This window comes from Chiloscyllium punctatum, chromosome 1 (genome assembly GCF_047496795.1).
Source record: "Chiloscyllium punctatum isolate Juve2018m chromosome 1, sChiPun1.3, whole genome shotgun sequence".
Classification (NCBI taxonomy): domain Eukaryota; kingdom Metazoa; phylum Chordata; class Chondrichthyes; order Orectolobiformes; family Hemiscylliidae; genus Chiloscyllium; species Chiloscyllium punctatum.
The window spans coordinates 136434217-136458544 of NC_092739.1; the positions used below are offsets into that span (position 1 = coordinate 136434217).

Consider the following 24328-nt stretch of genomic DNA (forward strand, 5'->3'; position numbering starts at 1 on the left):
ACCTTTGAGTCACAGAGCTGTACAGCATGGAAACAGACTCTTCGGACCAACTCATCGCCTGCTGACCAGATATCCTAAATTAATCTAGTCACATTTGCCAGCATTTGGCTCTTAGCCCACTAAACCCTTCCTGTTCATATATCATCCAGATGCCTATTAAATGCTGTAATTGTACCAGCCTCCACCACTTCAAGCAACTCATTCCATTCACACACCATCCTCTGTGTGAAAATGCTGCCCTTTAGGTCCCTTTTACCTTTCACCTTAAACATATTCCCTCAAGCATTGGACTCCCCTATTCTGGGGAAAAGACCTTGGCTATTCACCCTATCCATGCTATGAAAGCTCAGTAAAAGATTAAACAGGATGCAAAGGTTGTGAACAGCGTACTTCAATCAGACAATGTCTGGGGATAGAGATGGAGTTAGTAAATAGGAACAAATTTTTTGGTGAGGAGCAAAGGCAAAGAACTTAATTTGCTACAGACACTCTTAGAGTTGAAGACTGCAAGATATGACACAGGAACAACAATGAACAGACTTGGCAAGAAATTATTTTCATCAGATGTTAAGTTTGAGGGGGTAAAGAAAGCAGAGAAAATTGGTTTAGTGAAAAAAAATTAAGTCCACAGTGAGCAGACAGTCAAAAATATACTTTTCTCCGAGTGATTTACTCACCCTTCTTCAGTTAAGTAGTGCAAAATTAGAATCAAAAGATTCTTACGCCGGGCTTCTGATCGAATTTCATCCTATAAATAAGAGACAGGGATTTATAGTATTGTTAATGTATTGGCAAGTATACCATATATCCACTGAATTAGCATTGATGACAAAATATTTTGGATATCAAAAATCTGTCAGCAGAATCCCAGAGCTGACTCCACAGAATTTGGGAAAATTCTGTCAAAGTGTCAATTTCAGGGATTTTTATGGAAGGTTTCTCTCTGTAAACTCTACCAAGTTTTCCCACGCAATTTTACTGTGCGGACCCCATTAAGTATGCACCACATCCCCATGGCGCCTGTGTCACACTAGCTTGTGCTCACCAGCAGTGGGTACACTCACTGCCCCCAGGACCTTCAAGATTTTTCAGTGCCATTTTTAAAGCCCAGCTGTGCACCACTGCAATTGCTACAAACCAGAAATAGTTGCAATTTGTGAGGAATTGCTTCAGAGGGGTGTTAACTGGTACCCGGAAGTACTGGTAGGCCAGGTTGTAGACAGAGGGCCAACTTATTTCCTCAGGACTGTCAAAGTAGACCACAGCATCAGACCCTGCTAGTCTGATCTGAAGTTACCACCCAGTTCAGTGCAACATCCACAATCTAGAGGAATGGCAATCCATGCAAAAAGATTAATGACGTTCTGAACTCCAAGATAAGTGGATCTTCTTTCTGCAACCACACACTGACTCCAACTCTGCCACTACACACTCCTCTCCAAGGCTCATGGTCTACCATTCCCACTACTACATGTTGCATCTTTCATGAACTGCCCTCACCCACCCCAGTTTCCCAGACTACTTATCATTCCTGCACTCCGTGCTTCCTATTCACTTGGAAAAATGGTGAGGTTTCTCTCAACCTGCACCAACCATAAACAGCTGTGCCAGCCATATTCATCTCACTCAATCCTTGCCCTTGTTTCATCCCAGGAGAAAGCAGCCATGGGTTAAGACAGGTAGTCAGGTGCCCGAGTGGTGTCTGCCCACCACTGTAAAAGGTATAAATGCTTACCAAATGAGAGGACTACAACTGATCATGTGATGATGCCAAGAAATATTTAATACCAAGCAGTGCGCTATTCTGCTCTACATTATCACTGTGAATGTATGGTTAACATGCCCAAGTTTCTATCCCTATTTTATAACTCATTTCATTTTTTGTCTTCTGCAAGCACAAGCAGCATCCACATAACCTCCACCATGAAGAGACCACCTCCTGGACACATCTCCTCATGCACTTATGAGGAAGATGACAGACCTTTCAGATCTGCAAATCATCGCTTTACCCATTGGTAGTTAGCACACAAAATCAACAAGGATATGAGAGACCTTGACCTCATTTCAGGTGCCCCTTCCTTGTAAGGGGCCAGGGTGGTGCCAATAGGCACCCAGATAGAAGGGAAACTGCACATAAGCACTCGGCCTCCACCTCACCCCACACCCAAAAGGTCTCCCCTCAGGACACTCCAGACATGTCCAGTCCATCTACCTCCAAACCTCAACCCTGTGGAAATTCAGCATATCAAGTGGAGCCTTCATTTGGCCAGGACAAAAAATTGTCTGAGCCACCTAGTCACAAAAGAGGAAAAGCAAAGAAGGAACAAACTGATAAGCTGCATTTAAGGCTGGGAATTAAACAGCGGTTGCTTGCCTCTATAGTAAAAATATATATTTACAGTCGTCTTCACCTAAATGACTTCTATTGAAAGTGGTTGCCAAAGAAGTCATGGATTACTACAGTTGATGATGCTGTATTGCCAGATGATAAAAAGTAACATTCCTTCTGGTGTACATTCTCATTTTCCAACTCGGTCCAATGCTGCAGCTTCCACAAATCCTCACTGTCCTCCATGTACACTTGCTGTGACCTTCAGCAGTTGCCTCATTTCCAATATTCCTCACAGTCCAGAGTACAGTATGTAAGGATTATATGATGCCGTAAGTCTGTATTGTACTACAGTGAACCACCAGATTTGAGAAAGCATGGGAACTTCATGTTGAGGAGACATGTTATAGTCATCAATGGCTCCAATTGAAGTTGTTGTTGCATTGTATGTAGGGTGAGCTTCATAACATGATGCTCTGACCATTACCTCTGTAGAAACTTTAGCACCCAGTACCTAGAATGCTGTAGTAGATGATAAAACTATTCCCATTCAGTGACATTGATCCGTACTGACCTAGAGGGCATTCCATTGAAGATGGAATGACTGGAAGTCTCCTGCACTTATACAGCCATACAGCATGAAAACAGACTATTCAGTCCAACTCGTCCATGCTATGTTTCCCCAAGTTAAATGGGCCCATATACCTTTAACCTTTCCTATTCATGTACCTACCCAAGTTTCTCTGCTTCAGGATGGCAGCCTTTTGTTGGAACCTTTGCATTAGGCTAATCCTAGGCTTCCAGATGCATGTGTTCCTCAACAACTTCTGCTCCAAGTGTAGTGACTGCACAGACAACAACAGATTCTGTGTCTAAATCCACTGTCAATGGTTTGAATTAGCCATGTGAGGAGTATCAGAAACAAGGCAGTAAGCAGTCACATCACAAATAAATATTAAAACAAGATCCTCAAAACATTGAGGCATCTGAGAAGGAGGGCAATGATTTGCCTCTACGTTTGCACAGCAGATCTGCTGTATGCTGTACAAGCCATGTTGCAAATATGGGACGATTAAAATAAACCTTCTGCTCCCAACCCCACATTATCCAAGAAGGGCAGTATTGTATATAAGATAATAGTGTGAACATTTTGTACTCCAAGTTGTGGGGTAAGCAGGTCCTGGATCTGTACAGGCTGGGAGATCTTGGAATGTGTTTGTTTATTGTTGAATGTAGATGAAACTTTACAGCTCGCCAGAAACTACCTCTGCTTCACAGTCATTACTATGGATAACTTGTAATGATCAATGATATAGTCAAGAGTGCTGGTGGCGTAGGTGTTTAGTTGACACAGGTGGTGTCTGCATGAGGCCTCTCTGCAGAATTCTGTGAAGACAGATTTAATTAACCTGCACTCAGTGCCTAGCTAATACAAGTGCCCTTTGAAAGGCCTCAGATTGCTCACAGAACCCAGACCCTCAGGCAGAAAAAAAGCCTTACTCTATCCATTCTGGCTTGTAGCAGTAGCCATTTTACATTTCCATTTCGGTTCAGATGAGGATAGAAAATAACTCATTTGGAACGAGTTCACAGAAGCATTATGGTGCAGAAGGTGGCCATTTGGCCCAACCTGCCTGCATTGGCTCTATTACTTTAGTCTCAGTCCATCAATCTAGGTGACCCCCAAACTTTCATGTTCCTTTTGTGTTTTGCACTCAATTCCGTCAGATTTGAGTGTCCCACTAACTTACGTCTCCCTACTTAATCTTGAGCCTAGATCTGGCAAATGGAACTAGGTTAGGTTAGGATGTCTGGTCAGCATGGATGAATTGGACCGAAGGGTTTGTTTCTGTGACGTACATCTCTATAACTCTACAGCTCAGTTATGCTAAACATTACGATACATCATTCTCCCTCCCCATTCAAAGCCAATCAATCAATGACCCCTTCCAGTGCCTTCCCATGATCTATCCTTCTATTAGCTCCCAACCTCAAGTTGGGTTGCCCCTTTTCACAATAATTAATTCCTCTGCATACCAGCACCTCCAATCCTCACAACAGATTTAGCAGCCCTGGATAAATCTCAACTTTCAATGAGCAGACCGTGACTCCAACATCTCTCGTCCTCCTCTCCCATCCACCAAACAACTCTACCCCTAGCTGATGACAGACCTTTTGATTTAACTGAAGACTATTCCTCTTACTCTTTGATCAGGGTAATTTGGTTGAGGCCCATTCAATACATTCATTATATAAGTTGCTCGCACATATTGCTGATGTGGCATTGACATAACACAGGGCTAAACATCAACAAGTCCATCCCCGTTGACTGACCATTGCTGGTAAACACTACAGAATGCCTGGATTTGTATTTGTTCTTAATGAGGCAGCAGTGTACAATACCGAAAGGATATAGAGATGCTGTGACATCCAAGTAGGCACAAAATAAGTAAGCAAGTGAGCTTAGAGTCCTGAGATGCACCCTGCTCCAATCCATGAGATGTGTGCATATCCCTGCTTACAAAATTGCTACGAACATTATCAACAAGCTCCAAAGTGCAATATTGAAGCAGTGAACTATCTTATAAAAGTAAGAAAGATGTGCAATGAAACTGCTGCTTCGCTAATCTCCAGCCTCCATGGATTGAATGCACAGGTGATCACTGACCTGGAGATGCTGGGGAATGCTGACCAAGGTGGATGCCCAGAAAAGAGGCACAGTAGGAATTGGTGCTATCTAGTTTCTACCTGTTTCTTCAGAAAATAGAAGCTTGTGTACAAATAAGTCAAGAGTAGGTAATAATGAGACATTAATACATATAAATAGACCCCTTGCTGCTCACTAGCAAGATTTTCATTTAGTCATTGACACCTTGCATGCAAAGATTGGTCTTATTTTCTGGATATCCAGAATCTCTTTTTTCTATCCTCACCAAATTTCTCAATTGTTTATGTCGTTACAAATGTGAAAATTTGATTCAACCATGATTGCCCATTCTATCCAATTTCCAGTTCAGGTTAAAAAGAATATGCACAACTTCCCCCCACCATTAACAACAAAACCTTTATTGTAATCTTGAGTTCCTAATCCATAACTCTAATTTCAATTCTACCTCTTTCATAAAATTCTTGTACATATATAGACATGTAAAGGACAATGAAAGACAAATTCCGTCGTGGTTGGGGGTGGTGGGTGGGGGGATGGTGAAGGTGCAAAGTGGAATAGGAAAGCAGAGTTCTGGCACCAGTTTGAATCACAGATGCCGATAAATTCAGGTTCTTTCGATTCCTTCTGATTTTTTGCTAAATGATACAAGATGGATACACCAATTCTCAGTCTTCTGTTTGCTGACTGAAATTGCATCCTTTCAGGGGCTCTGAAAGTGTTCATGGTATACCCCCCTGCCCTCTTTTTCTTTTTAATAGGGGATTTGCAGAGAGCTCAGCTTGCAGAGAAAAGAGAGAACAGTTAACTACTAGGAATTTTATTTTACTTCTCTACAAAGACAGGAGAGACAGCAAGAGAGCTTGATGCTTTCAGCTATATTGAAACACACAAGACTGTATTAACCTGTCCAGGAACTAAATCAAGTGGCGGTTATTATGTTGAGTCCTCTTAAACAAATATCTATTGCTGATTAAAAAGCCAATCAAAACTCTGTCTCTGGGCAACTTTGCCACATGCGCTGTCTTTTTTGTTTTAAATTCTCCCTCACTCCTTGAACAAGGCAACATTACTAGAAGCTGAAAATGTGTTGCTGGAAAAGCGCAGCAGGTCAGGCAGCATCCAAGGAGCAGGAGAATCGACGTTTCAGGCATGAGCCCTTCTTCAGGAATGAGGAAAGTGTGCCAAGCAGACTAAGATAAAAGGTAGGGAGGAGGGACTTGGGGAAGTGGCGTATGAAATGTGATAGATTAAGGTGAGGGTGATAGGCCGGAGTGGGGGTGGGGGCGGAGAGGTCAGGAAGAAGATTGCAGGTTGGGAAGGTGGTGCTGAGTTCAAGAGTTGGGACTGAGACAAGGTGGGGGTAGGGGAAATGAGGAAACTGAAGAAATCTGAGTTCATCCCTTGTGGTTGGAGGGTTCCTAGGTGGAAGATGAGGCACTCTTCCTCCAGCCAAAATGTTGCTATGGTCTGGCGATTACTGGAAGACCTGTCAATCCGGATCGGGAACAGCATCTCCAACACCATCACACAACCCCCAGGACTGTGTGCTCAGTCCACTGCTGTTCACCCTGCTGACACGACTGTGCAGCGAAGCACAGGTTGAATCACATCATCAAGTTCACTGATGATATGACTGTAGTGGGTCATATCAGTAGGAACGATGACTCAGCATACAGAGAGGAGATGCAGCGATTAACGGATTGGTGCAGCGCCAACAACCTGTCTCAGAACGTGGACAAGATGAAAGAGATGGTTGCTAACCTCAGGAGGGCACGGAGTGACCGCTCTCCACTTTACATCGATGGCTCCCCCATGGAGATCCTGAAGAGCACCAAATTTCCTTGGAATACCCCTGATGGAGAATCTTACCTGGACCCTCAACACCAGCTCCATAGTCAAGAAAGCCCAGCAGTGTCTCTACTTTCAGCACAGGCTGAGGAAAGCCCACCTACCACATCCACCACCACCACCACACCACTCCCCCGCCCACACCTCCCATCCTCACTGCATTTTACAGATGGTTCATTGAGTACCCTGGACTTCTTCACAGCCTGATTCGGAAATTGCACCGTCTCAGCTTGTAAGACCCTACAACGGATAGTGAGGACAGCTGAGAAGATCATCGGGATCTCTCTTTCCTCCATTAAAGACATTTACACCACACGCTGCATCCGAAAGGCTGAGAGCATTGTGGAAGACCCCACATAGCCCTCTCTCAAACTTTTCTCTCTCCTGCCATCTGGCAGAAGATACCGGCGCATTCGGTCTCTCACGGGCAGACTGTGCAATAGTTTCTTTCCTCAAGCCATCAGGCTCCTTAACACAGTATAATCAGACTCTTTCCCATCTGAAATTCTTCCATATTGCTGCTAGAAAATGTCTATTATTCATCATTTTTCTGTTATACTGTAACTTGCGTGTTTTGCACTTATGCACTTTATGCTGTGTATAATTGTGTAGTTTATGCTGTCAATGTAGCACCCTCAGTACCAGAGGAACGCTGTCTCGTTTTTACTGTATCAGTTGTATATGGTAGATATGACAAATAAAAGCTACTCTACTCATTAGAAAAACAATTCACAATGTGTTTCAGTAACTTGTGTTTAACTATTGCAAAAACCTTTGTTTATTTTTGGTTTAAAGTACTATCTTCTCCCATTTTAGCCCATAGTCAAGAAAAAAACTAAAATTGGTCTTTACATACTAGATGACCCATAGGAGGCAAAAATGGACAGTTTGTGATTTGAAGGAATCCCTGTAGCATGGGGTCATCAGAATTCCCAAGCAAATTCAAGGCACAAATGAAATAGAGAACCATATCACTCAGAGGACATAAAACAAATAGAATAAGAGATGTTTTTCACACACAGTACACCAGATAAAAAAACTTCAACACTGTAAATACTATAAACCGACTGACTCCCACAGCTACCTAGACTACACCTCCTCCCACCCTACCCCCTGGAAAAACCATCTCCGCTTTACATCGATGGCTCCCCCATGGAGATCCTGAAGAGCACCAAATTTCCTTGGAATACCCCTGATGGAGAATCTTACCTGGACCCTCAACACCAGCTCCATAGTCAAGAAAGCCCAGCAGTGTCTCTACTTTCTGCACAGGCTGAGGAAAGCCCACCTACCACACCCACCACCACCACCACACCACTCCCCCGCCCACACCTCCCATCCTCACTGCATTTTACAGATGGTTCATTGAGTATCCTGAACTTCTTCACAGCCTGATTCAGAAATTGCACCGTCTCATCCCATATTCCCAATTCCTTCATCTCCGCCGCATCTGCTCCCAGGAGGACCAGTTCCAAAACCGTACCACCCAGATGGCCTCCTTCTTCAAGGACCGCAAATGCCCCCCAGATGTGGTCTACAATGCCCTCCACCACATCTCTTCCACTTCCCGCTCCTCCGCCCTTGAGCCCCGCCCCTCCACTGCCACCAGGACAGAACCTCACTGGTCCTCACCTACCACCCCACCAACCTCCACGTCCAGCGTATCATCCGCCGTCATTTCCACCACCTCCAAACGGTCCCTACCACTAGGGATATATTTCCCTTCCCTCCCCTATCAGCGTTCCGAAAAGACCACTCCCTCCGTGACTCCCTCGTCAGGTCCACACCCCCCACCAACCCAACCTCCACTCCCGGCACCTTCCTCTGCAACCACAAGAAATGCAAAACTTGCGCCCACACCTCCCCCCTTACTTCCCTCCAAGGCCCCAAGGGATACTTCCATATCCGCCACAAAGTCACCTGCACCTCTACACACATCATCTATTGCATCCACTGCACCCAATGTGGCCTCCTCTATATTGGGGAGACAGGCCGCCTACTTGCGGAACGTTTCAGAGAACACCTCTGGGACACCCAAACCAACCAACCCAACCACCCCATAGCTCAACACTTCAACTCCCCCTCCCACTCTACCAAGGACATGCGGGTCCTTGGACTCCTCCATTGCCAGACCATAGCAACACGACGGTTGGAGGAAGAGCGCCTCATCTTCCACCTAGGAACCCTCCAACCACAAGGGATGAACTCAGATTTCTCTAGTTTCCTCATTTCTCCTCCCCCCACCTTGTCTCAGTCAAATCCCTCGAACTCAGCACCGCCTTCCTAATCTGCAATCTTCTTCCTGACCTCTCCGCCCCCACCCTACTCCGGCCTATCACCCTCACCTTGACCACCTTCCACCTATCGCATTTCCAACGCCCCTCCCCCAAGTCCCTCCTCCCTACCTTTTATCTTAGCCTGCTGGACACACTTTCCTCATTCCTGAAGAAGGGCTTATGCCCGAAACGTCAATTCTCCTATTCCTTCGATGCTGCCTGACCTGGTTCGCTTTTCCAGCAACACATTTTCTGCAAAGAGTAAATTATACCAACACAGATGGACTGAATGGAGATAGCAGCCCAGGTCAGTTGTCTCATTTATCAGAGGGTTTTGAGGAAGCCTCAACTAACTTATTAACATCTCAGAGGAAGGAACTGCATGTACTGTAGCAATTTTGCAAACAAAACAGAAAATAGGTGGAGAGGCAAGTTGCGAGAGGGATTTAAACAGTTTACAGAGAGATATTGATAGATTATGCAAGTATGCAAAATGTTGGCAAATGAAGTGTTGAATATCAGGATCTGTTAAAAGCTGAACATTCCTAGTCTTTACCGTGCAGCATGAGATTTGATTTAACAGCTGTTACAACAGATATCAACTTTCAAAAATGTTAACATATGAAAATAAAGGGAAGAAATACAAAAAACAAGTCATAATGCCAGATGAACCAGCACCAATAATGTATCTGGCACCAAATACACCCTATTATCAGTGGGTCATTTTTGAAAATAATTTTGAAAGAATGGTAAACTAATCCTCAATTGAAGGCAGGCGATGAATGATAATCCTTCAGCACCATGAGTGGCTGTCATATGGCCATTAGTCAAAAGGGTTCAGACAGTTGATTGACACTGTGTAAGCTACCTGCCCCTACAAATATGATATAAACAACAAGTGTCAGGATGGGAGGCAACATGAGAAGTCTACAGAGTCTAGGCCAATTCTGCACTGGAATAAATGCACTAGGGACAAGGAATTTAGGGAAGCCACTTCATACTGGAAAAAACTGTGTAGGGCCTGCGCTAGAGGAACCACACAGGGACCAAGAGTAGGTAGACTCAGAGCAAAGAGGAGTTTCTCATCAAGCAGATTTTGTCAAAATCGATCTTCATTGAACAGTCCTTAGCAGGTAGATGCCGAGAGTGTGATGCTGGAAAAGCAGGAGAATCAACCTTTCGGGCATAAGCCCTTCCTCAGGCATGATGCCTGAAGGGCTTCTGCCCGAAACATCAATTCTCCGCTCCTCGGATGCTGCCTGACTTGCTGTGCTTTTCCAGCACCACACTCTCGCCTCTGATCTCCAGCATCTGCAGTCCTCACTTTCCCCTTAGCAGGTTGATGAAAGACAAACCAGAAGGAGAGGAGGGTGACTGATGGGAGAGATCTCTAACACCTCAGCTGTGAGCAGGATACAGCTCCCATGGCTTTAACAAGACAACATTGTGTAATGACAACCTGCTTGTCCTCTGGTATCAGAGAACCATCCCCATTTGTCGTAGTTGTACAGATTCTTCATATAATAACTAATGTATCGCAGCTATATAACTGCTTCATCACAAACTATCAGAAAATACTTACAAATTATCAAGTGCCTTATTGCAAACATGAATACCAAAACAACAACAGGAGTATGTGGGAAAACATGAAGCTATTCATTTTGAAAAGCGAGAACAAAAGAATCATTTAAATCCCAAAGAGACTTGGGTTATTTGTGCACAAAGTACAGAAAGCCAGCATATAAGTACACAAGGCAGCTCATGTAATGTTGGCCCTTATTTCAAGGGGGTTTGAGTATAAGAGTAGGGTGTCTTACTGCAACTGAACAAGATGCTAGTAACACTAAATCTGGAATACTGTGAGCAGCTTTGGTCCCCTTATTTAAAGGACAAATAATTTGTGGAATTCATTGCCACGGAGTGCAGTGGAAGCCGGGACGCTAAATGTCATCTTTCACTTCACTTCGCTAAATGTCTTCAAGGCCGAGATTGATAGATTCTTGTTGTCTCGGGGAATTAAGGGCTACGGGGAGAACGCTGGTAAGTGGAGGTGAAATGCGCATCAGCCATGATTGAATGGCGGAGTGGACTCGATGGGCCGAATGGCCTTACTTCCACTCCTATGTCTTATGGTCTTATGGTCTTATTATTTCAGACAAGGTTCAACAGAATGATTCCAGTATGGAGGGATTGTCTGATGAGAAAAAGTAAACAGGTTGGTACTGTACTCATTGCAATTTAGAGAAATGAGAGGTGAGCTTATTCAAATATACAAGATTCTAAAGTAAACAAAATCATTAAGTGCGAGAGAAACACAGCAGGTCTGGCAGCATCTATGGAGAGAAAACAGAGTTAATTTTGTTTTATTTAGGGTTCTTAAGGAGGTTCATAGTATAACTGCTCAGAGGATGTTTCCCTTCATGGGAAAGTCTAAGACCAGAAGGTATAGCCTTAGAGTAAAATGCAACCAATTTAGGACTGCCAAGGGAGGATTTTTTTTCTCTAAGACAGGAATGTCTTTGGAATTCCTTATGACAGAGAGCTGTGGAAGTAGAGTCCTTGTGCATACTTAAGGCTGAGATAGATAGATTCTTGATCAGTAGGAGAAATCAAGGATTATTGGGAAAGGGTAAGAAAGGGAATGTAAGGAATATCAGATCAGCCATTATCCTACTGAATAGTGGAGTAGGCTCAATGGTCTGAACAACCTACTCCTGTTTCTTTTTCTTTTGGTCTTGCATATCCATTCGATGACTCTCACCCACCTCATTCTCCTTGCCTTCTGCACTTTCTATTCATTCACTGAGAAAACTTCACTACCTCTCCTGTCCCTGCATCACCACTAACACTTCTGAGCCACTCACTCAATCCTTCCCTTTATGCCATTGCAGGAAAACAAAATGTCGCAGCCAGCTGAGCATTCAGAGATTTGATGTGATCAGAGGCCAACTGGGAATCAATGAGGTAGCAGCCAGAAACTTGTAAGTATTGGCAGTGTTATAAAGGTGTAGCTGTGTACTGTACCTTTAAGAGGCCATGAAAGCTGGCAAGGATTGACTGAAAGTACAGAGTGTGCTGAACAATTTAAAAATGTAACATTTGGTTGTGAAACAAATAGCTGGACCAGCGCTGCCAAGGTACATAACAAATTGAAATTCGGCCAGTTTAAATTATGCCCCAAGATACCAAAATCCAATGAATTTGAATTTTAATGTTTTAATGACATTGAAACAATGAGACAGTCCAATGTTTTGGGATATATAAAATTGGTTACTTTGAACAGCAAAGAGCAGCCAAGCACCAACAGACCGCCAGCAGAATAGCTCTTTGATAGATACCTGTCCATAAGAAAGTTGTTCAGCAGAAGACAGAAGACAATCTAGAGGAATTTACAGAGGAAGTTTGACATCTGAAGATGGAAATTGGTTTTGAAAATTGATTTACCATAAATTTAAGAGGGAATTTATGGAGCCAGTATTTTAGAGTGGGAAATAAAAAATAGGTTTAAGAGAAAGAAGTTGTAAATAGTTGTTGTTTAATGTTCTGTTTTGGACTTAAAGAATAAAATTGTTAAATCTTTTCTTTAAATAATGGTATTTGGAATAGTTCTTTGCCACTCAAAATTTTACAGGTTACAGTGCGAGGTCAGCTTTTCTGTATGTCTGGTTTAAATTGGTCAAGAGATTAACTCCATGTCGTAACTGCAGGAAGTAAAAGATGATTTGTTTTTAAAATATGGCAATTATCAGGCGAAGGAAGAATAAGCTTGTCTTCTCTGCCCTTGGTTTGGGGCTGAACTGGAGAGTGCAGCACAGAGTTTGAGGAATTTGAAACCATCTGACACAAGCAAATTAATACTGCTGCAACTTTGCGACACGCCTTTGCCGACTGGATTCTGATATACAACACATTTGACTTGTCTATCAATTTGATTGACCTGAACAAAAACAGAAATTCCTGGGAAAGCTGAGCAGGTCTGGCAGCATCTGTGGAGAGGAAGCAGAGTTAGCATTTCAAGTCCAGTGCCTCTTTTTCAGACCTGATCATAGCTCAATAAAAGTTACTATATATGCTGAAGATGTGTTTTGGCTTTGGGGGCTGGGGGGGGGGGGGGGAAAGAGTGCAGTAAACAATAGGTGGCGATGAAGGCCAGTGAGAGAGAACAGTAGTTGTACAGACAAAGGACTAGCTAAGGGTCAACCGGGGGGTCAATGGCTACTAATCAGGACCATTACTTTCTGATAATGGGATGGTGTGGCAACAGCCCATGTGAATGACAAGGCCTGGTTCACGGAGGCTGGAGGTAAGGACATGGGAAAAGGTGCTCAGGCTCTACAAATATTGAAATTGATATTGAGCCCAGAAGGCCAACCTGCTCTGGCATCCAATTCTCCTTGCCGTATCCAGGTGAGTGTGAAAAGATTCTCCCGTGCAGCCGAGGGCGCTCCAGAGTCAGTCTCCATGGAAACGGTCGATTCTACTGGCCTGACGCTTACAATAAACTTCAACAAAAAATAATGAAATAAAAAGGAAATTTCACTCTTTCACCGTGTGATATAAAATAGTCAAATTTTGGTTCAATAATAATGAATTTCCTCATTTGTCAGACTTCTGTCGCTGCTTTAACTTTAGTAACTCATACAAATAACTTCAAACCTTATGAACTCGAATTAATAGTTTCAAGTTGTAATTTAGTGTTTCAACCGCACTTTTAAAAAATCACATTTGTATTGAATATTAATTTAATCCAGTTGTGGTGCGAGTTAATCATGGATTTGCGGAGTCCAATGTAGTTGCCATCATCAATGGTCAAAACACAATCGCAAAAAAAAGTTGCCGCACTTCTAATATTCCCACTATGAATTGAAACAGCATGCTAGATAACAAATAAGGTGATAAAATCTAGGATAAAACTAAATTTGAACATTTGGGAAACTTCATTCTCATTTCATTAAGAGCCGCGTCATTGTCATAACTTACTGCCTCTCTCGCTTGATGCGCCGTTTTTAGAGTTTGATAGGAGAGTTCCAAAGACATTGTTTTGTTTGTAGCACTTTTGTTGTCTCCTTACTTTATTGAAATGTTATCTTATTAAATATTTGACAAAAAGACGAAGGGTGAACAAAATGAGGCGGGCACCCAATTTAATCACTGGGGTGATTGACGTGAGCATAAACCAATCCGATTCCCGGAGATACATAAACGCCGCCATCTTGGGAATTTGTATCCAATCATTAGTGACTATCAGAGTGGGCGGGGCTCCAGTGATTGACGGTTTGGAGGATGGCATTGAGATTGTTTCAAACTGTAGGGAGGGAGGGCAGAGGCATTTAAACCATAAAACGTTCAGGACTCAACACTGAGTTTAACCACTTTAGAATGTGAATAATCTCTTTTTAGTTCTTTACCTTCCCCTAAGTCCTGCTGTGGATGGGCTTCTCCCAGCACAACTAATCCATTTTAAAGCCAAAAATTGCTGGACAAACTCAGCACGTCTGACAGCATCTGTGGAAGGAAAGCAGAGTAACATTCCAGGTCCAGTTATCCAGAGTATCAGGATCCCAGACACTTATCTTTTTATCTGACAGCCAGGGCTCCCTGATTGGAACAGATTAACAGCCCCATACAGGGAATTTAAATTCTATAAAGTCCAGCTGGCTGACCTCATTACAATCACCAAAAGAAACATGAGGTGAAATGTTCTCGTATTGTCAAGTGACATTCATGGCACCTGGTCTACCATGGCTTGGAATGACTTTTCTCATACTGTCTTCCCATTTTAACCTCATTCATTACTGAACCAGGCACTCTGGCAATCCCCATAGATTTGCAGAATCCAAGGTACTTGCCATGCCAAGACCTTACTGCAAACATGCCACTGGCACCATATTTAAAGTCTAGGCTGGACACCACTCTCGATGCTGTAAGCCAGGATCCATCCAAACTGTGGTCCTCGAACATTATGACACACTTCAAGCACTGTCATAATACATGTTGCTTTCAGCATAGCTAACCCATTTTCACCTACTCATAGTCTCTGCCTTCTAGATTTTCTTTTTCCCTATCTTGCGAACAACAACTCATCAGAACTGACACAAGAGTTTCAAATTTCAAAGACAGCAACAATATTACCATGTGAGTAAATAGCAATAAGTGGTTGGTAAATCAAATCTGACTGGTTCAGGCATTACTATGGAGAATGCACCATTGTGCTACTATTTGAGTTTTTCTTTACTCCTAGTGTAGTAAGGGATGGAATGCCCAGCCTGCAACAGTAGTAGATTTGCCAACTTTAAGGGCATTTAAATGGTCTTTGGATAAATGTATGGATGATAATGGAATTGTGCAGGTTAGATCGGCTTCAGATTGGTTTCACAGGTCAGCGCAACATCGAGGGCCAAAGGGCCTGTACTGAACTGTAATGTTCTATGTTCTATCCCATTATTACCAATTTTGTTTAATTGTATAAAAGTCACAGCACATGTATATGTTCCCTTTCCCTGCAGTGGACAGGCCCCTGTGTATAGATATAAGTAGCTTCTTGTATTGAGAACATTCCCTTCCAGTTCACCACCCTGCCTCGAATTCCAGTATGAAATATCACAGATTGCAAACACAGAGAAGCCAATGATTCAATAATATAAACTTATCACTCCTGTCGCTGTTGTGGAGTAAAAAATTGAGATCCAGGTTTGGCAATCTGAAGGACAAATGAAGGCCCTCCTGTTCTGCGTGGCTCAGTTCAATAGCAGGAGACTCATTTAATGAGTTAATAGACCAGGGATTGAACTGTATCTTTTTAGTCTAGATGATTTAGTAGCATACAATTTTAACAACAAAGACATTTAAAAAACCATGATGTGCACTGAAATGCATAAGTTAAAAGTTATATTATACTTTCAAGTATTGAAAGTTCCAAGTGCAATAATATTATGAAAGAAAATAGACAACCACTGAGCAAGTTCCATTCCTCTTTAGGTAGCTAAGATCAAAAAATATGACTTAGACATGTAAGAACAAATGGAACTTTGAAATGAGTGCTGAGAGTTTGGTAAGTAGGTGAAATCTTCTTGTCTTTAAAAAATTGAATTTGTTGTATTTCACAATTAACATTTAATTGAAATTTATTTATTTAAATTATGAATTTTGTAACTTCAGTTCTGAGGAAGGGTCATCAGACCAGAAAAGTTAACTCCGATTTCTCTTCACAGATGCTGCCAGACTGCTGAGCTTTTCCAGCAACTTCTGTTCTGGTTTTTCTTTTAACCAGGGCTGATGTAACTCAGTGTGACTTGTCACTGACTGAGACTGAACAAAGTGCTGGGGGTTGAGTGAGTAAGGCACTTAGGTAAAGTGGGAAAGATGGCGTTCCTTTTGCTTTTTCTAACTTTTTCATAATGTAGGAATTTGTTCCTGCTCTGCTAGAGAAGCAAGTTTTTAAGTGAGTATCTTAAGTAATTAAAATCTATTCCATTCTTAAAGTTTAAAAATTGTTTCTCCATTACAGAGGAGTTATTAATGGAAAATAAGGAGATAGTAAATGAATTGAGCAAATATTTTGCATCAGTCTTCACTTTGGAGGGTATAAATAACATCCCAGAAATATTTGTAAATCAGGATAAGAAAGGGAGCGAGGGTCTGAAGAAAATTACAATTGCCAGAGAATTGAGACTGAACAAATTGTTTTAGCAGTGGGCTGTATTACAACATGGAGACAGGCAGCCAAATCAAATGAGCCTCCTTATCCTTATACTCATAACACTGTAAAGGTAATATACTCAATAACCCTCAAAATTAACCAGGCCTTTTTAATAACCAATATCAGATTTTGTGAATAACCATTACCAGACACTACATTTATAGTGTAAGCAAAAGGTTAAACAATACATTAATAATACAGTACAGCAGCTTTCGCAGAGCAATGTTAAACCACAAGATAAATCTAATTCATTTATATGATTTAAAACCAATCTTCCTTGATTTTAGACCCCACTCTCATACAAAGACAGATAGACAAACAGATACAGTTAAGGAATAAATCAAAAATAAATAAATGAGATGTAACTTGCCAGTTCACTTAAACAGACTCCACAATCCATAATGTAACTAGGACGTGGAATTAGATTTTGCTTGGCTTCAGATGACACCAAGGCATGCAGATACCTTTCAGTAAGTTCCGAAGAATATTTGTTTAATTATTAAAACTGAGATTCTATTCTCTGAACCTCCATTGAGTTGCTAATGAGAGGACTATCAGAAGCCTATCAGAGGGAAATCAGGAGGGAAAAAAGGGGACATGAGATAGTTTTGGCAAATAGAATTAAGGAGAATCCAAAGGGTTTTTACAAATACATTAAGAACAAAAGGGTAACTAGGGAGAGAATAGGGCCCTTCAAAGATCAACAAGGCAGCCTTGGTGTAGAGCTGCAGAAAATGGGGGAGATATTAAATGAGTATTTTGCATCAGTACTTACTGTGGAAAAGGATATGGAAGATAAAGAATGTAGGGAAATAGATGGTGACATCTTGAAAAATATCTATTGAAAGAGGAGGAAGTGCTGGATGTCTTGAAACAGGTGAAGGTGGATAAATCCCCAGGACCTGATCAGGTGTACCTTAGAACACTGTGGGAAGCTAGAGAAGTGATTGCTGGTCCTGTGGCTGAGATAGTTGTATCATCGATAGTCACAGGTGAGGTACCGGAAGACTGGAGGTTGGCTAACGTGGTGCCACTGTTTAAGAAAGGTGGTAAGGACAAGCCAGGGAGCCATAGACCAGTGAGCCTGATGTCGGTGGTGGGCAAGTTGTTGGAGGCAATCCTGAGGGACAGGATGTACATGTATTTGGAAAGGCAAGGGCTGATTAGGGATAGTCAACATGGCTTTGTGCGTGGTAAATCATGTCTCACAAACTTGATTGAGTTTTTTGAAGTAGTAACAAAGAGGATTGATGAGGGAAGAGCAGTAGATGTGATCTATATGAACTTCAGTAAGGCGTTCGAAAAGGTTCCCCCGGGAGGCTGGTAAGCCAGGTTAGATCTCATGGAATACAGGGAGAACTAGCCATTTGGATACTGAACTGGCTCAAATGTAGAAGACAGAGGGTGGTGGTGGAGGGCTGTTTTTCAGACTGGAGGCCTGTGACCAGTACAGTGCTCCTGTTTGTACAAGTCTCACCTTCCCCAGAATGAGCCCCAATTATCCAAGAACCTAAAAACCTCCCTCCTGCATCATCCTTGCAGCTGATATCTCTCCCCATTCCTTGCCTCGCTGTCACGTGTCATGGGTAACAAACCAGAGATAACAACTCTGTTTGTTCTAGCTCTCAGCTTCCACCCTAGCTCCCTGAAATCCTGCCTTACATCCCCATCCCTCTTTCTACCTATGTCGTTGGTACCTACATGGACAACGACTTGAGGCTGGTCACCCTCTCCCTTCAGGACCCCAAAGATGCAATCCGAGACATCACGGACCCTGGCACCTGGGAGGCAACACACCAATCGTGAGTCTCGTTCGCTCCCAACAAACCTTCTATGTGAGCCGCTAACTATTGAGTCCCCAATAACTAACACTCTCCTCCTTTCCCTCCTTCCCTTCAGTTCCTTAAACCAGCTCCACATTTCCATTGTCTGCATCCCCTGCATTTTGCTACCCCATTCTATTCATCCTAATTCTTGCCTAATCACATTATAATTGCCCTTGCCCCATCGATAACTCTTGACCTATGGCAAAAGCTCAGTGGGTCTGACAGTATCTGTGAGAGAAATCAGTTAACGTTTCAAGTCCGGTGACCCTTCTTCAGTATGTTCAGAGGAAGGGTCATCGGACCTGAAATGTTAACTTTAATTTCTGTTCACAGATGCTGCCAGACTTTCTGAGCTTTCCAGTTATTCCTATTTTTATAGTCTGTCTATAGATGCTGTGAGACCTACTGAGTTTCTCCAGCACTGTTTTTCATTGGAAAAGTGAGGAAGCAATGTTTCAGTTTTTTTCAGGTGAGAGCACATCTGGAATATCAGTCTCTTTATTTAAGGAAAGATGTAAATGCATCTTAAGCAGTTCAGAGAAGGCTCAAGTGACTAATATTTGGAATGGGTGAGTTGTCTAATTAGGAAAAGTGAGAAGGCGTGACTTATATCAGCTGGGGTTTTGAAGAGTAAGCTGCAATTTGTTTGATATATATATATGACATTGCATTTTTATAGGATGGATGTGGAAAGGATATTAACTCTTTTGGAAGAATCTACAACTACTGAGAATAAGAAGTTGCCCATTAAAGAGCGATGAGGAGGAATATTTCTCACACTGGGTTATGAGTCTTTGGGGTGCTTCCTCAGAAGGTAGTGAAAGCAGAGTGTTTCCATATTTTTAAGGCAGAAATGGATTTGCAAAGGGGTGAAAGGTGGTAGGTTGGAATGTAGAGTAATCAAATCAACTCTGATCTTATTGATGGTGAACAGGTTCAAGCAGACAAGAGTCCTATTTCTGCTCCTAATTTGCACATAGAACAAAATGTTTCTATTAATTGGTCAATTTCTTATTCAACTATATATGTTTATTTATTTTTAAATTTCAACTTCCAAGTTAATACTGGAAGTTGAACTATAACACAAACAAAGAGAGTGAACTACTTTTTCTATACCTCTGTGACAATTAATAAAGTATCAAGAATACAATTTTATTAATTGGCTGTTAGTTATGGCAAAAATCAGTCATTATCATATTTATAAAAATAATTATTTTCATTTCACAGGCCTTTCCTTTATATTAATTATGAAGTCGTAGAGAGATTTGAATAGCTGTTGAAGTTATTTTGAACTTCTGAAGTGTATTAAAGACATTGAAAATGACATGTGACATGTGTCTCACACCTTAGTTATAGAGTAATAGTGCTGTGAAACTTCTACTTAACACTATGTGGATCTCGGAGCTAAGTCAAGCCAACCATGAAAAGATATGTAATTTAGCTAAGCATGTTGATAACCTACAGCTATTTAAATGGCCACATGAAGCTTTGGTCAAATGCTTTACAAAAATTTGTTTAAGCTGTCTTCTCTTGTGCCTTACCACATATTGGAAATTTATCCATATCCACCTACCCTACACACATCTTTTAGAACAAATTCCAATGTATCACGTTGTCGCTGATCTAAGCAAGATTTCTTGTTGGGCATGACAGCTGCAACTGGAAGACCACTTTGGTGAAGATCCTACCTTAATCATATCGCTTCCAAGACAAGCACTGGTTTCTGTCATTATTCTCCAAAACTCTGCTGTTAAAACTCACATCCTTGCTTTCAAGTCATTCCATGGTCTTATCTGTCCCTATCTCTATAATCTTCTCCAGTCCCACAACAATCTAAGGCATCTGTGCTCCTCTGCTTCTGGCCCCTATGCACCCACAATTTTAATTGCTCCATTGTTGATGGCTGCACCTTCAGTTGTTTAGGCCTCAGGTTCTGGAATGGTTTCCCTCCACAATGTTTCTATGCATGCCTTGTTAGCTTTCTTATTGTTAAAGGCTATAAGTATATGTTGTTGTTGCAATTGCTCCTCTTTCACGCTGACTTTACAGCAGTTAAAAGTTTTACATGAATATCATCTCTATTAATGTGGACAATGTAGTGAGTTACCCATCTGGAATCTGGATTGAAAAACAGCAGAAAATGTAATGAGAGTAAATCTTTTTAACTGTTGTATTAGTCATTACTATCATAATCAATGACTTGCATTCATATTAAGGCTGTTGGTTTAATAGCAGTATTTTCTGTTTTTGCGGCAGCCCTTTAGTTAAAGATGGAGTTTCCTGATGAAGGGCTTATGCCCAAAACATTGATTCACCTACTCCTCGGATGCTACCTGACCTGCTGTGCTTTTCCAGCACCACACTCTCAACTTTAGTTAAAGATGACTGTTTTGCCACGGCCCCACCTAACTCACCATGACACCTCAATGTCTGAAACTAAAGAAGCTTTAGATTTTTAATTCGAAGAAAAGACAGAAGGTTATGCGTTGTTGAGAACACAGAGATCCCAGAGGGGAATTGTACAAATATTTCACATGAAAAACAATTTTGGAACCTAGTGGCTAGTGGGACCAATTGTGTCTTTCTTTCAAAGATCTACCAAAGGCTCAATGGCCTGATGGGCCTCCTTCTGTACACTGTGATTTTTTAAAATCTTGATCCACTGTTTGATTGTAACTTAATCAAAGATAAATTTTGTGTTAACAACATTATTTCTGGTTATAAAATAACTTATGTCCACTTAAAGCCATTACCTCACTGGCTCCCAGAATTAACTTGGTGAGATTCAAAAAAACTGCAGATGCTGGAATCCAAAGTAGACAGGCAGAAGGCTGGAAGAACACAGCAAGCAAGGCAGCATCAAGAGGTGGAGAAGTCAACATTTCAGGTGTAACCCTTCTTCAGGACTGGAGAAGGAATGAGCTGTAGATAAAGGGGGTTGGCGGGGGACGGGGTGGTGAAGTGGGGATAGGTGAAGATAGGTACAGGGTATGACCTGGTTAGTCAATGGAAGGAATGAATCTGGTTAGTGGCAGGGAGGAGTGGAAGGGAGGAGGAGGGGCTAGGAAGGGAGTCGAGGGATGGGAAGGGAGGTTATTTGAAATTGGAGAACTCAATGTTGAGTCCTCTGGGCTGTAGGCTGCCTAGCCGGAAGATGAGGTGTTGTTCCTCCAATTTACGGTTTAGTTCATCGTGGCAATGGAGGAGGCCAAGGATGGTCACAATAAACTAAACCGTAAATTGGAGGAACAACACCTCATCTTCCGGCTGGGCAGCCTACAGCCCAGAGGACTCAATATTGAGTTCTCCAGTTTCAAATAATCTCCTTTCCCATCCCTTGACTCCATTTCTAGGCCCTCCCCCTCCCTTCCACTCCTCCCTGCCATCAACCGGATTCATTCCTCCCATTAACCAAACTGGTCATATCCTATACCTGTCTTCACCTATCCCCACTTCACCACCCTCCCCCCGCCAACCCTTTATCTGCAGCTCCCCCTATACCCACCCCCAGTCCTGAAGAAGGGTTACACCCGAAACGTCGGCTTTTCCTCCTCCTGATGCTGCGTGGCTTGCTGTGTTCTTCCAGCCTCCTGCCTGTCTACTGAGAATTAACTGGCATTTGGTAACCACCTAGGCACATTGTAAGACATCTCCTCCAGATTTCTCTCTCACCAAGGCATGAAGCACCTTGCCCAGGGCTGTAAGGTTGGTACTCCCCTGTTGGACTGAAACAATGCAAATCATCACCTCAAATCCCAGGTGTAATATTATTGGTGACAATGCCAAAACCACCAGTCTCTGACCAGCCGACAGCTTTCCAAGTTAGGACTTTCTGTACTTGAGTTGTGGAAGCCCTGCCTCCAACGTATTACTGGCCAACTGGCAATTAAATGGCTGCACAACAGCTGATATTTCCCTCAGTGGGTTTCCATTCCTTTCCTTTACAGCTGAGGGAGTTCAGCACTCCATTCCACAGTTTCAGTTAATAAGAAAGCAGTTATGAGCACAAGCAAATAAAGGGTATTCAGTTAGTGTCCATCACCTAGAGTCATAGAGTCATTGAGATCTACAGCATGGAAACTGAGTCTTCAATCCAACTTGTCCATGCCGACCAGATATCCTAGATAAATCTAATTTCATTTGCCAGCACTTGGCCCATATCCCTCTAAATTCTTACTATTCATATATCCATCCAGATGTTTTATTGTATACAAGACATCTTTGCTGTCTTAATATTTTCAAACTGTTTTTCCAAAGTCCGGTCCTGGGTGACCTAGAAGGTATCTTTCAACTAACAACGGGATGACAGGAAAAAATGCCTTTCATCTTAATCACAAACTTCAATCCACAGACATTGATTCCATTCCCTGGTCACTGTTTCAAAGTCTGCATGCTACTTGATCACATGATGAGCTTCCTATCTCCAGCCTCAATTCTGGAGGAGAGACGTACTAGTCTTGAAATGTTAACTCTTTTTCCTCTCCACAGCCAGACCTACTGAGTCTACTAGAATTGTGTTTATTTCTACTTTACATCCTTCTCACCACAAAGAATGCTACTTTCTTTCTCTACCATACTTGCTGTCACTACCTTTGAGACCATATCGATGCTCTCTTAGCAAGCCTCCATTCTTCTAACTTTGACAAATGTAAGTCCCATTAATCCATCACCCCTGTGCTTGATGAATTTCAATGGCTTTTACTTCCAATTTAAATTCACATGCTAGTATTTAAATTTCTGAATGGTTTTACTACTCTTGATCTCTCTAATCTCCTTCAGCCCTACTACATTCTGGGCTCTAATATTACTGTTAGTTCCCTATTCCTTTGCTACACTACCGGTGAACATACCTTTAGCAATTTAGAAACCATGTTGTGGAATTTCCTTGTTTATGTATAAGACCATAAAACCATAAGAAATAGGAACAGGAGTCGGCTATTCAGCCCCTCAAGTATGTTTCAACATTTAACAGTGAAACCATTCATGACTGATCTGACATTCCTCACATCCACTTTCTTGCCTTTTTCCCATCATCCTTACACTCCCTACTGATCAAGAATCTATCTATCTCAAAACATACACAAGGACTCTGCCCCAAAGCTCTCGGTGGAGATGAGTTCCAAAGACTCACACCCTCAGAGAAGAAATTCCTCCTCATCTCAGTCTTAGGACACTCTGAGTAAAGAAACTACTTCTGACATCTGTTTGACATTTATCACCCCTCAGTTTGAAGCTATGCCCCCTCATGATAGCCATCACCATCCGAGGAAAAATGCCCTCACGGATGAGGATGGACATCACTTCAACTGGGACAATACATCCATCCTAGGACAAGCCCAACAAAGACACGCACGAGAATTCCTAGAAGCATAGCATTCCAACCGGAACTCTATCAACAAACACATTGAGGTAGACCCCATCTATCACCACCAGGAAGTGACTTCATCACAGGAAATGACATCACAACCCAAAGAAACCCAAACAAATAAATAGAAAATTTTCAGTGTTGCTTCGCATGAGGCCCACTGAGGATGTTACCTAGTAAGGTAACAAAACGCTTGGAAATGAACCTTTCAGCTCAGAAAGCAAGCCTACATCCAAAGCCTTATTGAAATCTATATACATCACATCAGCGGCTTTACCCTCATCCGTCTGTTTGGTCACCTTCTCAAAGAACTCAAT

At 42.2% G+C, this 24328-nt stretch overlaps 1 protein-coding gene across 2 annotated transcripts in view; it reads right to left on the reverse strand.

Annotated features, from left to right (window-relative positions):
* Positions 1-14260, reverse strand: part of katnal2 (katanin p60 subunit A-like 2) — an 83593-nt gene extending 69333 nt beyond the window's left edge. For both annotated transcript variants that reach the window (XM_072574937.1, XM_072574935.1), the window contains exons 1-2: positions 14102-14260; positions 678-748 (exon numbers count right to left, since the gene is read on the reverse strand). In XM_072574937.1, coding sequence (XP_072431038.1) covers positions 678-748; positions 14102-14158 — 128 coding nt within the window. In that variant the 5' untranslated portion in view covers positions 14159-14260. The remainder of the gene's footprint in view (positions 1-677; positions 749-14101) is intronic.
* Between the last annotated feature and the right edge of the window lie 10068 nt (positions 14261-24328).